Source organism: Physeter macrocephalus, chromosome 5 (genome assembly GCF_002837175.3).
Source record: "Physeter macrocephalus isolate SW-GA chromosome 5, ASM283717v5, whole genome shotgun sequence".
NCBI lineage: Eukaryota > Metazoa > Chordata > Mammalia > Artiodactyla > Physeteridae > Physeter > Physeter macrocephalus.
In genome coordinates, this window is record NC_041218.1 from 80,877,103 (window position 1) to 80,890,895 (window position 13,793).

The 13,793-nt window shown below is 36.7% G+C and overlaps 1 protein-coding gene across 3 annotated transcripts in view; it reads left to right on the plus strand.

Moving 5' to 3' along the window:
* The window catches only part of SEMA3D (semaphorin 3D), a 217,114-nt gene that overhangs the window by 136,572 nt on the left and 66,749 nt on the right, over positions 1 to 13,793 (plus strand). For all 3 annotated transcript variants that reach the window (XM_024131021.2, XM_024131035.3, XM_024131030.3), the window contains 2 exons: positions 4,298 to 4,391; positions 6,987 to 7,115. In XM_024131021.2, coding sequence (XP_023986789.1) covers positions 4,298 to 4,391; positions 6,987 to 7,115 — 223 coding nt within the window. The remainder of the gene's footprint in view (positions 1 to 4,297; positions 4,392 to 6,986; positions 7,116 to 13,793) is intronic.

The window sequence follows — 13,793 nt, forward strand, 5'->3', positions numbered from 1 at the left end:
TCCCATCCAACAAATTTGACCTGGTACTTATGTTTATAATAGTAGACACTAAATACAGATAATTTTAATGATTTTCTTAAAATTGTATGGATAGTTGTTATCACACTGGACTTATTATTTCTGCCAGACCAAAGTGACATAGTGGAAATGTGGGATGTATTAATTAGGAGTAATGTATTCCAGCAATCAATGAGCATTTCAATAAATGAGAAACATGCAGATTACAATAATTTAATCAACAACTAACACGTTAGAGTATTTTCTTTGTGTCATGGACTGTGCCAGGCACTTTACATGGATTGTTTTTGTAATTTCACAACACTGTTAATGAAGTTGGTACCTTAAAAACTTCCAGTTTGCAAGTTAGTAAAAACTGAGTCTCAGTAGAATGAAATAACATGCCTAAGTCACCCAACTAATAAATGGTCTAGCAAGGAATTGAACCAAAGTAGTCTATTGCTAGAGCAAGCATGCCCATCTGAGCTTTAGATTATGTACTCCAAATCATTCCTTTTTGTGGGTTGATGGGTTACACTGTCATCCTTATGTTTATGTATATACTTCTTGTGAATAACCACACATATTTGCAGGGTAATTGGCTGCGTGTTTGAAAGTAAAGTCTGGGCTCATGGTACAGGTTTCTTTACACTGATTTAACTGATTCAAGCAGAGATCAAACCCACAACTGTGGCTGGATAAATTTTTCTCTCTAACCAACTTGTCTAACCAGCCCAGACTCAATGGTTTGAAAGTAAAGCAATCCTGATAGTTAAATCTCTGAACCACTAGGAGACTTGGCAACTTGAATCGGTCATGCTTTGTTGCTGGTGTAATGTTCTCTTGCCTAGCTTTGATGAAGGGTAATATATAACAGTGGCTTATAGCATAGGCTGCAATTACATGAGATAGCCCCACATCTTGGATGTGTTTTGAGGCCTGGGGCTAAAGACCAAACTCACAACCTGCTGAGGGATGCAAATAGTGTTCATTAACTCCTAAAAGTCACAAGTGCTGAAAGGGAATTTAGAAGGAGCTAATTACTTCGCTTGAGACTGTCAAAAAGCCCCAGGGCAGTCAAATTTACAAGTTCTGTGAATTAGAGAATTATGAGTGAACAGGGATATTGAGCCTTGTGAGTTTTCCACTAGTCAGGAGTACAGGTAATTGTACGGCAGCCCTGCTTGAAGATCTTCTAAAATGAATTATTAGTCCCAGGATTCACTGTCCATTCAGAGGGAAGGCACTTCCGTCTTCAAATAGATAAGATTGCTTCTCAGGTGGCCGGGACGGGGGAAAAGAAACAGATAACAGGGATGGAGGAGAGAAGTGTGCGAAGCCCTCTTCCTGGGGACCGCTGTTGTGTGCCTGGGGCAACTGGAAGAAAGAGGAAACAAGCTAAAATGAATCCCAGATTTCTATCTTTGGCAGTGAGTTGGAGAGGAGTGTTATTTATTGAGATGAGAAGAGTAACAGATTTGTGGGGAGAATGGTGAGTTAGTTTTGTACATTCTGCATTTGAGAAATGTTCCGTAGGTCATACCAAGTGGGCACTTGGATCCAGATTTCAGGATAGAAATCAGGGCTGTTGACCACAACTAAGAGTTAAACGTTTGGAGCCAGAGTTTGAATTATGGCCCAGATCGTTTACCATGGCTCCACGGTCTTCTGCATAAACTTTCTAAGCTTCTGTTTATTCAGCAAAATGATGACAACAATAATAGTAACTCAGAGTTACTTTAAGAATAAAATGAGAAAATGATTGTGCATAGGCTCTGGTATAGCCCTTGCTCTATTCCGGTCGCTTAATTCGCAGCCGTATTAGGCAACAAGAACACAGAAAGGCAGAGGCAAGTATTTCAAAAGTATGTATGTAAACTTTATTTCAAAATAGTGTCTGCAGTCTCTATCTATCTATCTATCTATCTATTTATCTATCTACCTATGTATCTACTCTGCAATACTGGGGGTGCCTGATAGTTGTTTAATAATTAGATTGGAAGTATGTTCTTTCCTCTGGAATCTCCCTTCTGCTGCAAATCTCATATTTAAATATTCATAGTAATAATAATAATTTTTCCTAATGTGATAGTTAAACATTTCCTATTCTTATCTTCTTATGTCTTTACTTCAACAGTATTTCTCTGTGTGCAGTTTAGACAGGTACTTTTTTGCACGATTAATTAGGCTTAAGGAATTTAATGGGGAAAATCTTATAAAATTGAAGTTGTCTCAAAAGTTAAAGTGTCATGTCATTCAGTTTATCTCAGGAAGTCCATTTAATCAGCCATTATTTCTTTACATCATTTTCCTGTTGGTATCCTTGACTCTGGCTCAAGGAAACTTGCTTTCCTGCTGTCTCCTTTCTCCAGGAGATTATAGGGGAGACCTTGTCCTTAGCCTCCGCAAATACCAATTCTATGGGCTTATCTTGAGAATTTAATGAAATGCTGCGTTTTGACAACAGAAGTCTGTACAATTATAAGGGTTTATCTAGGACTTTGTATCAACTATGACATTCTCCCAGATGTTTTCTGGGTTTTTCTTTTTTAGCTTTTCACTATAATCTCCTGGCACACCAGGATTCAGTTTACTTTTTCCCTTTACAACGTCCCATTATAGGCTTTAGAGTCAACAGTTCTGTTTGACCTTTGGAGAATAATGTGCCCTTAATATTTAAACATTCTTAAGAGCCGTGATCTGTAGGTGTTTTTTCCTGACATATCTCTAGCCCCATCCACAGTTGGGAAACATGCCCTAAATGTGTTCTCACTGGACTTTTTTCATGCCTAGGCGCCACTATCACAACTTGTCATTAGCTGAACTGTTCTAACTAAACACATTTGGGCTTGATCATGTTACATGGTCATGGTGAGTCTATAAATTAATTTCAACACATTTTTAAATCCATGAGTTTGAAATCCTGAGACTAGATTAGTTAAGAACATGAACTTTGGAGACAGCCCTGAGTTCAAGCTACTGCTTTGCCTCTTATTCACTACGTGATGCTGAACAAGATACTTACCCCCTTTTATGCTCAATATTCCTCCTGTAAAGCTGGAATTAAAGTAGCTACATCTTTAGGTTAGTGGTGAAGATTCAATGAGACAATGTACATGAAGTTCCTGGCCCATGGTTAGTTTGTATTAACTGTTAAGTACCATTACTCTTAGTATTAAAGTGCATTTACTTAAAACTATAAAATGGCAAATGTTAATCATGCTATTTAAATTGGTATTACTATTTTTTAATAAGGCGGTAATTACTGTTGATCCTGTTAATAAGAAAAAGATCTGAAATGACCCATCATACAATAATAATAATCCAAATAATCCAATTTCCTCTATCCCTTTTGCTTCTTTACTTGCTTTCTAGATAAGTGGCACTGAATGATCCCTTTTAATTGCATGTGTGCTCTGATATAACTTTGTAGATATGCCATCTAGAGAGAATACCTGAAATGCTGAATTTCTCTAACTAGTGCATTTGCAGCCTGAGTCATCAGTCTTTTGCTGGATGGTAGTGTTGTCGTTGTTATGAAACACTCAAGCTCATGGGGCCATATTCATTATACATTCATATTTTTCTTGGAAAGTTCAACTTAAGATGTTTTTTCTCCCTGAATGTTAAAAGTCTGCCAATGCCATTCTGTCTGTGGCCACTATTATAAAAATAGATGGTGCAGCCAAAATAACTATGTGGCTTTAATGTGCATAGTGTTTTCGTAATAGTGAAAATACTACAACAGGATTTTTTTTGCCCACATGTATCAACAGCTCTGAAAATGAACTGCCTGCCTTACAACGCTTTTAAGTCACTAAAATTACAAAATATCATGAAGCTTAGGTAATTTGGTATAGTTGTAGATGCTTAGGTAGATAGACCATAATAGTTATGAAAGTATAATTATTATAGTAAATTTATTCCTTAGAGGAGGAACTTGGCTTATTAGGCTCAGTAAATTAGTTATTAGGCTTAGGAAATAGGAGTGCTTGATGGTGATTTCGATTATGATAGTGGTCCAGGCTAAATGAATCGATGAGGATATTGCTACTTTCGGCTGAAAAATTCATTCATTATTATCATCACTACTCTGGGAAAATGGAGACCAAAACACGGGAATTGAGTCTTGCCAGAAATAATATTTGTGGAAGAGTTAAGAAGCACAGCATGATGTGCATGCTATATGCTCAGTTTTTGTTGAATTAATGAATTAGAGTTTCGTTCTTATCTCCTACGTTCTTGCTGATTCGGATATTTTTAAAAAAAATCTCACTTGTGTTACTATTTCTCGTAACAGGAAGTTATGTTCAAACTAGACACGCATCATTTGGAGTCTGGCAGACTGAAATGTCCTTTTGATCCTCAGCAGCCTTTTGCTTCAGTAATGACAGGTAAGATCAGTGACGGATAGTTCTAGCTTTTAGGTGTTTTTCTAAAAAGGTGTGTGTAGATTCAACCACATTTTCTTAATGAGTTAAAGATTATTTTGGATTAATCGTCCACTGGCTGTTTGGTTGTAGTTTTTTAGTGTCGTGTCTCTCTGTACTTAGCTTCTTATCCATAAAGTGAGGCTCCAGTAATCCTGAACGTCAGCACAGTTACATTTTAAATGAACTTCACGTTGAATTCTTTTTAATACAAATGGCACACACGCAATTGTGCTATAATTCTACATGTAGCTGTCCCAGATTTTCTTATATTTAGCTATGCCCCATTTGGTTCACTATGGCAGTTAAATTTAGCAATTCCTTGAACATAATATGTTACAAAATATGTTGAAGATTTGAGTGGGGGGATTAATAGTAAGATGTAAGTGGATAAATTAATAAAACAAATAAAACGATAGAATACAGATAAAAGAATGGTATAACACCTCTCACCCCAGTTTCACCATAACCTGATTATATTAATGGCAATGTGAAATTTTTGCTAGCACATTCAGTCTTTTGCTTTGTGTACATCTTAAATTCTCTTATGGGAGGACCGTCCTGTTTAAAGAAGGCAGTACTGTGGGGTCTGAAGTCTTTTCTGAGGAATGTCGGCATGACCTCTGAATTTCAACCATTATAAGGACTCCTTTTGTCTTGGTTTGGTTCATGACTTCAGTCTCTTTTTATTTAACTTGTCCATCAGTTGTTTGAATAGACTATCAGAGTGACGCACCATGACATTTTAATTTTCACTTAGTGAGAACTAGTGCCCTTCCTTTGAAGTGAAAGTGTGTGTGTTTTTTGAAAATCATGTGACTAATGTTCAGTCATTATCCTCGGAAAATGAGATTGATGATTTGTGATTCTGATCTGTCAAGTGGGGTTGACACACCCTTAATAAAAAACAATAGATTGTAGGTGTTGGTGACCCCTCGTAGGAACCCCTGAGTAATTTAAATACAAAGAAGACAGTTTTAAAGCCTGGCTATACAGATCCAACTTTTATTTTGAAATGCACCATTTTTTCTGGCAAAATGTTTGAGTATTTGTAATTTTATGTTTCAAATTGATGGTGTGTTTCCTTTACTCTTACCAAACCTTTTTCATAATGTGTTTATTGCTGTTGTTATTGTTATTCTTCTACTTTTAAAAACTTGCCCCACAATGAAATACTGCTTTCCACCATATATATTTAAGAGGTGGAATCAGTACCATGTCTACATTTACTTTATATAACTGGATTTCTCTCTTTTATATGTATGTGTGTGTGTGTTTTTCCCCCTTTTGGAAGTCGACTATTGTCATGAGTATTTAGGTTGGTTGTCTCAAATAGTTCAGGAAAAGTCTTATTTCAGTGGATGTAATGAGGATTTTGAAAGTATCTGAATCACTTATGCAAAGGCAGAATTTTCAAGATATGTTTCTGAGGAAAATTGAATTTTAGTGATAAAACAGTGTCTGTAGTTCTTCTTCTATTTAGGCATTTACAAAATATAAATGCTCTTTAGAGATTAGCTATTTTTAAAATTTTAGTCTGTTAAGTGTAACCCCAAGTAGTTGAACATAAAGATTTCTTGAAACAGAGGCTCAGCTCTCAAAGGGGTAATGCATGCTACCTACGGGACTGTATTCTTCCTGCCTCACCCCGCTCTCCCACTACATGCTAACCAGCATTAGGGAACATGGACCACCATTCCCCTCTTTTCCAACCCCCATCCTTTTCTCCCCCCTCCTCCCACTCCTCTCTCTTCTATCCTTTCTTCCTCTCCTCTCCCTCCTCTTCCACTCCTCCCCTTTCCCTTCTTCCTCATTTCTTTCCACCCTCCTTCCCCTTCTCCACCTCTTTCTACCTCTCTCATACCCTTTCTCCTCTTTTCTTCTCTTCTGTCTCTCTCCTTCTGTCTCTGGTAAACATGGATATTCACTTTACATAAATAACAGGACAGAGAAGTTTGGTATGCAGTAATGGCAACATCTTTCCTTTTTCAGAAATGCCTGTTTATCAGAACTATTAGAGACATGATTAGCTACAAGGAATGCAACATGTTATAATTACAAAGTATGACTTCAGTGCTGAAAGCTCCCTTTCAGCAGAGGTTAGGCAAAGAAAAGTTGTGGTCACTGAGGTTGTGTCAGTTAAGTAAATACTCATTACACAATTCATTCCTCATTATGGCGTTTACTTTCTAAATATTTTTTTGTGTTATTATAAAGAGAGATTCCTAATTATGATATGTCCTTGAGTTATTTGTGGGGAGAAGGGAGAGAAGAGGAGCTTATTCATAACAGAAGCTAAATGCATGTGCAATTATTAATTCGAAAGACATTGGCCTTTTTTATATTCAAGTAGTTAGCATCGGCTTACCAAAGTTCACTGAGTTATCTTTTCTTCAACTAAGCAGATTTTTCAAAATCTGAAGGGGAAATTTATGAAACAATATATTTCTGATGTTAAGAAATAAACATCATTGGTTTCATGCTGTGAAATTAGTCGATTGTCAGTAGTGTCTGCTGGTAAACTCTTAGAAGTCCTGTGTATTCGTTTCTCCCTTGCAGATGAGTACCTCTACTCTGGAACAGCTTCTGATTTCCTTGGCAAGGATACTGCATTCACGCGGTCCCTTGGGCCTACTCATGACCACCATTACATCAGAACTGATATTTCGGAGCACCACTGGCTCAATGGTTAGAGATTTTCACACTTTTGATCGCTTTGCCTTTGCTTTTGGGTAGATAAGAAACTCATGATTATTCATTGAGATGTGTTTTGGAAGTGATTTAGCTCAACATATAAAATACATTTGAAATATTTCCTCAGTGCATTAGACAAATCTCCAGAACCTACTATGTATATAATAATAATAGTTGACACTTATTGTGCGTGTGTGCTATTGCCCTTGACATTGTTCCATGCTCTGCTTGATTTTTTAAAATATTCACCATGATGTAATATGAGAGATGTGTTATTATTATTATGTACTTTTTAAAGATGAATAAACTGAGATAGAGAGAAGTGGAGTAATTCGGTCAAGGTCTTACAACTTGTCAGTTGCAGAGCTGGGATTCAGGTTGGCAATCCTTCTCCTGCAATCTGATTTTTAATGACTAAGCCAAATACTGTCTGTGAGCATAATAGAAAGGGGTTATTGTAATGCTAACTTATTTTATTTAAAAAATAATTTCTATTTTGGTTAAAACATGTCCCTCCAAAATTTTAAGCATATTGATATTCACATGTTTGTCTGATTACTTTTGTGTTTAGCAGTCATATAGTATTCCGAGTTTTCAACAACAACAAAAAAAGACTTCCTACAAGAATTTATTTAATGGAAGGAATAGTGAAAGGCTTTATTTTGTTTTCTTTTGCCCCACTGCCTTACAACAGGTCAGGTTTTATCATGATTTTGTAAAGTTTTCTGATCAACATAGGACTTTATTTCACCGCATGGCACACAGCATTTCTCATTCCCACCATAAATACTGGGTTTTAGTGAAGGAGGCCTGGGTAGAGATTTCCTAGGGGCTCTCTCTGTATCTCTCAGTATCATTCAAGCAGTGACAACATAAACAAAAGGGAAAAACACTTTTAAAACATTTCTTTAGTCAAAACCTCCAGATCCATTTGTTTACACAACAATGCGATCTCTATTGACCAAAGGAGAACCCTATTAACAGAGTAAACAAATTTAGAATATCCCCAACTAAGTGATTACTGTTCATTTCTTAACACTTGTGCAAGGCAGGCCGATTTTGTGAATATTGTGAAGGTTTCGAGGGAATTACTTGGTTTGAGAGTGACTCCATAGATTTTACCAGTAGAAAAGCTTAGTTATCTGTTTAGGTAACAAGATATTATGGCTTTATTTTATTTATTTATTTTTTTAAAGAGTTTGCTGTTTTGAATAATGTTCACTCTTTTTAATTAATTAATTTATTATTTATTTATTTATTTTGGCTGCATTGGGTCTTCGTTGCTGCGCGCGGGCGTCCTCTCGTTGCGGTGAGCGGGTGCTACTCTTCGTCGTGGTGCGCGGGCTTCTCACTGTGGTGGCTTCTCTTGTCGCGAAGCATGGGCTCTAGGTGCACGAACTGCAGTAGTTGTGGCTCACGGGCTCTAGAGTGCAGGCTCAGTAGTTGTGGCGCACGGGCTTAGTTGCTCCGCGGCATGTGGGATCTTCCTGGACCAGTGCTCGAACCTGTGTCCCCTGCGTTGGCAGGCAGATTTTTAGCCACTGTGCCCCCAGGGAAGTCCCGATATTATGGCTTTAAAATGAAGTGTAGATTGCATTTCCCAGTCTTGGGATGGCAAATATCATCATCTTGCCACTCATTTAAGAGATTAGTCTATATTTTCCTTACCTGTGACATGTCCAAAAGAAGTCAACAGTATTGCTAAAACAGTAAATGTGGGAAATATTTATTCAACTATTATTTGCCTAACATGCTGTTCTTAGTGCTGTGTGAAGAGAATTACAAAGTAAGAAACCTTTGATTTGGTTTAGCATTCTCTTAATAAACAACTTTTAAGGGCCTGTGACATACTGAATGCTCTTCTGTCCAGTGGGCCTGCTGAGATTATAGGGGAGGGTCACTGACCTCATGGATGATAAATGCCTGGAGCATAGGAGGAGAGTGGGTGATGGAGCCAGAAAGCTGTAAATATTTTCCTGAAACTACTGTGAAGTTATCTGTTATTTAATTCTTTATTTTTATTTTACTGAAATATAATTGATTTACAGTGTTGTGTTAATTTCTGCTGTATAGCAAAGTGACTCAGTTATTTTATATATATATATATATTCTTTTTCATATTCTTTTCTATTACACTTTATCACAGGATATTGAATGTAGTTCCCTGTGCTATACAGTAGGACCTTGTCATTTATCCATCCTATATATACTGGTTTGCATCTGCTGATCCCAAACTCCCAGTCCTTTTCTCCCCCATCCCTCCTCTGTCTTGGCAACCAGGGGTCTGTTCTCTATGTCTTGGAGTCTATTTTTGTGTCATGGATATGTTCATTTGTGTCATATTTTAGATTCCACATATAAGTGATATCATATGGTATTTGTCTTTCTCTTTCTGACTTACTTCGCTTAGTATGATAATCTCTAGGTCCATCCACCTTGCTGCAAATGACATTATTTCATTCTTTTTTATGGCTAATATTCCATTGTATATATTTACCACATCTTCTTTAGCCATTCATCTGTTAATGTATTTAATTCTTTTTTGTGTGTCTTTTTTTTGTAAGGGATAATTGACATATAACATTATATTAGTTTCAGGTGTACAACATGATTTGATACTTGTATATATTGCAAAATGATCACCACAATAAGTCTAGTTAACTTCCATCACCACATATAGTCATAGAATTTTTTTCTTGTGATGAGAACTTTTAAGATCTACTCTCTTAGCAACTTTCAAATATTCAATACACCGTTATTAATTATAGTCACCATGGTGTACATTACATCCCCAGGACTTATTTATTTTGTAACTTGAAATTTTTACCTTTTGGACCCCCTTCGCCAATTCCCTAATTTTAACCAGAAAATCAGATCTTTGTTGTTTATAGAGGTAACTGATAATAGCAGGAAGGGAAAACTAAAGGAGGAGGACAGAGAGAGAAGGGGCCATTGCACCAAAAACAGGAAAATGAGAGTGGGACAGGAACAAAGGTAGTGGCAGTGGAGGTGGACATGAGAATATACAGCAACAAATAATTGAAATAGAAGATATCTGTTTGGGAATAGAAGAATCCAAGGATATGAGGAAAAATTCAAGAGAATATTTTGGGTGCTGGGAAAACTTTGCAATGAAAGAAGTCAGTAGAAAGGAAGAAACTGAAGGAGGGAGACAGACAGGATACACAGTAGAAGTCTCAGTGGATTGAATGCAGGCAAATGATTAAGAATTAGGAGACCTACTATTTATGGTTGTAGGACATTTAAGGCAGATTGCTTAGTGGTTAATAACCAGAGGGACCATATAACCTGGTCTGCCCTGGACATTTCCAGTTTACCTTTGCTGTTCTTTAACTCTCTGAAGTGTCCCAATTTAGACAAAAATTACAGCTGTTTTTTGCGGAACTTAATTACCTAAGTTTAAATCCTGACTCTCACTTATTTGTGACCTTGGTCAAACCTTTCTGTGCATTTAAATTCTTTGTCTAAAAACTTGGCATAATAATAGTATCTGTTCCCAGGGTGTTACAAGAATTAAATCTTATAGGGAAGTCTGATGGAAGGCAATTGTAAAAGCAATTCAGTGTCAATATTATCATCACCATCATTATCGTTATTCCTGAAGGTGAGAGAGGTAGCATGGTGGGCTCCGGATGCTCTGATTCTCTGACATCTACTTAGCATTTTTAAGTATTGACCACCTTTTCCTTCTCTCTCTCTCCATTTCATAATTCTGTGAGCTCATCCATTCTAATAGTTTTCTGTGTTCTCGTTTCCTAAAACTGTATTTCCAACCTTTTCCTGTAACTAAGTGACCTTAAAAATATTTATTTCTATGTCTTACATTTTCATCTCAGATTAAACAAAAGGAACTAGTTGCTTAATATGGGAGTAAAGATATCTAAGCCTTGGCCTTGATTGTACTACTAAAGTGCTCTGAGATTTATACAAGTTTAGTGATCTTTTGCTTTAGTTTCTTCAAATAGATATATAAATATAGATATATAAAAGGCTAATTGGATCTAAAATCTAAAATCCTGTGAGTCTAACTCAAAATTATCTTGTTTCCCCTTTCTAACTTGCCCTTCAATACCTGTTTCCTGATTTTTATCTATCTTAACTTTCTTAACTTCATCCACTCAGTTACCTTGAAGTTATCTTTAATTTCTTCCTCTCCTTTATCTCCCTTTATCTAATCTGTCACAAAGAGCCTTTATTTCCTTCAGAATATCTGTTGACCTTGTTCTTTCCATGGCCACCATCTTTCTTTAGGTCTCCATCACCTTGTCTCTGGTTTATTGCTACTATTTTATTGTTTGTTAACTCATTTCCCTATGTCTGGTCTCTTCTGCTTCAAATTTATTTTATATAGCATCCTTCCTAGTCACTGTATTAGGCACTTTTAAAGTATTATCTTACTTAGTGGTATAATTTTGGGAGAATTACTATTTCCACTTAATAGTTGGGGATAGATTAGAAGTCAGATAAATAGTCCGTGGTTAAACAGCTATTGGAAGTGAGATTGAAACTCAGGTATGTCTCTCTAGTTCTACACACTTTATTCTTCTCATTGTATGATACAGTCCATAAACCTAAATTCTCTTATTGTGATTACCCATCCTCTGCTCTTGCAGCCTCACTACAAATAGGGTCCACATCACGATGCCATTTTGGGCAACAGCAAACTGAGGATGTGGGTCTGGATGTGGGGACCGTGGCAGACAGAGAAAGTGTGGTTAGGAAATCAATGTGGAAGACCTAGATAGTCAGCTGTAGTCATTATTGCAAACATTTGCTGAGGGATGGGCTGGCCAGAATCAGAATAGCATGATGCTTCAGGAGACCCAGTCAGTCAGGAGCTTCTTGGTCCATGGAAACTAGGGCAAAGCAAGGGAGAAATAATAGAAACTACATGAGATTGTTATGAGGAAGTACCCAACATGCTAAGGGAAAAGATTGGCTTTCGGGGGGAGCATTTCTGTTCTCCATTCTGAGAAGTGACCATTTTCCAGATATAGTCAGCCTAGGGTCCAAAGATAGAGGTCAAATAGGTCAGCTGGCTAGTGTCAGGAATGTGGGGAGACAAAAAGCAGTGATTGCTAAAGGAACTGTGGTGATTTGGGGAATATTAGACATTATCTTATTTGACCTTACATTCCACAAATTGAGACTCAGTATGAAGAAGGGACATGTTCAGGTCTCCTAACTGCCAGACACACCCTTCCATTACAATACCAAACTTCTGACAAGAGTATCATATCATGTCTCCTGCATCTGGAAGCTTGACTGCCATTTTAGTGGCAATTATGGGGGTAAAGGCTCTGTTTCTTCCTTAAACTGGACCTGACACAGCACAGTAGCTGATGCAGGCTACTTGCTCTAAAGCTGCACTGTCCGATATGGTAGACACTAGCCACATGTGGCTATTTAAATTTAAATTAAGTAAAATTAAATAAACTTAAAATTTGGTTTCTTAGTCACACTAATTATATTTCAAGTGCTCAATAGCCACATGGTCTAGAGGCTACCTTATTGGTCAGCACAGATATAAAACATTTCCATCTTCACAGAAATTTCTATTGGACAGCACTGGTCTGAAGTGTACTTTTTATTAATTATGTACAATAGCATAATCACACAGTATAATACATGCCACATATCACAGTGCAATCCACAATCACATAAGGCAACAGATGTAAATTTTCTTTACTGTAGCATGTAGATGTGAAGCTCACTCCCGGGTTTTGTACAGTTATTGCCAGGTTGAAACAACTGACAGATACTTGATATTTCAAATAATGGGGTCAATGTCTAATTAATTTCTCCTATACATATTATTCCATCATTGTATTATTTATTTCTGGTTAGACAGTTTGAGAATTCTTTTCTGTTCAATTTTGCTTTCTGTACTTTGATTTTTAGTTAAAAACCCTACTTTTAGATGTCTGTAATAAACTAAACTCTTGTAAATGTAAACAGATATTATGTTTAGATTAAGTGGAATACAAAAATTAAATTAAATTTGCAACTGAGTATTTAACTCTTAAGATGCAGTTTTTAAATAATTAACCTTTTGAAAAATATGATTCTACGTGAATCGTTTTCATCACTGAACCGCTTAGGCAGTTTAAAATCTTTGATGCTTGTGTGTATGCCCTATTTTGTTCTTTGCCCTGCCTGGATTTAACCAGTGAGATCAGCTAATCTCTTCAGTTACCAGTCCTAGGATCCTTGTCAGAGTTTCTGTGGGACTTTGTCCAATCCAGTGCCCAAAGACATAGAAGTATGAACCTTGATTTCTTCTTTGAGAAATTAACCCACCTATTAAATGCCTCACCAGGAGAGAGAAAAATTGTAAAGATGAAGTCCGATGGCAGTTTTAGACGAAGACTTAGATTCCACACTTTTCTTTATCAGCCTAATCGTAGAACATAGCAGGAAATGGGAATACAGATACACGTCAGAGCAGTTACTCAAACACAGTTGAGCTTTTATGAGATTTGGGGGATAAAACTAAGAAGTATGACCATTTGGAAAATGAAAACAACAAACGGTGATGCCTCAGATGCATATGTTTTTGTTTTCTTTCCTGGAGTAGATGAGAACTTTTGTCTCAAATTGTCATTTCTAACATGTGGAGGCAGTTTTCATTTGAAGTTTCTCTGGAGTACT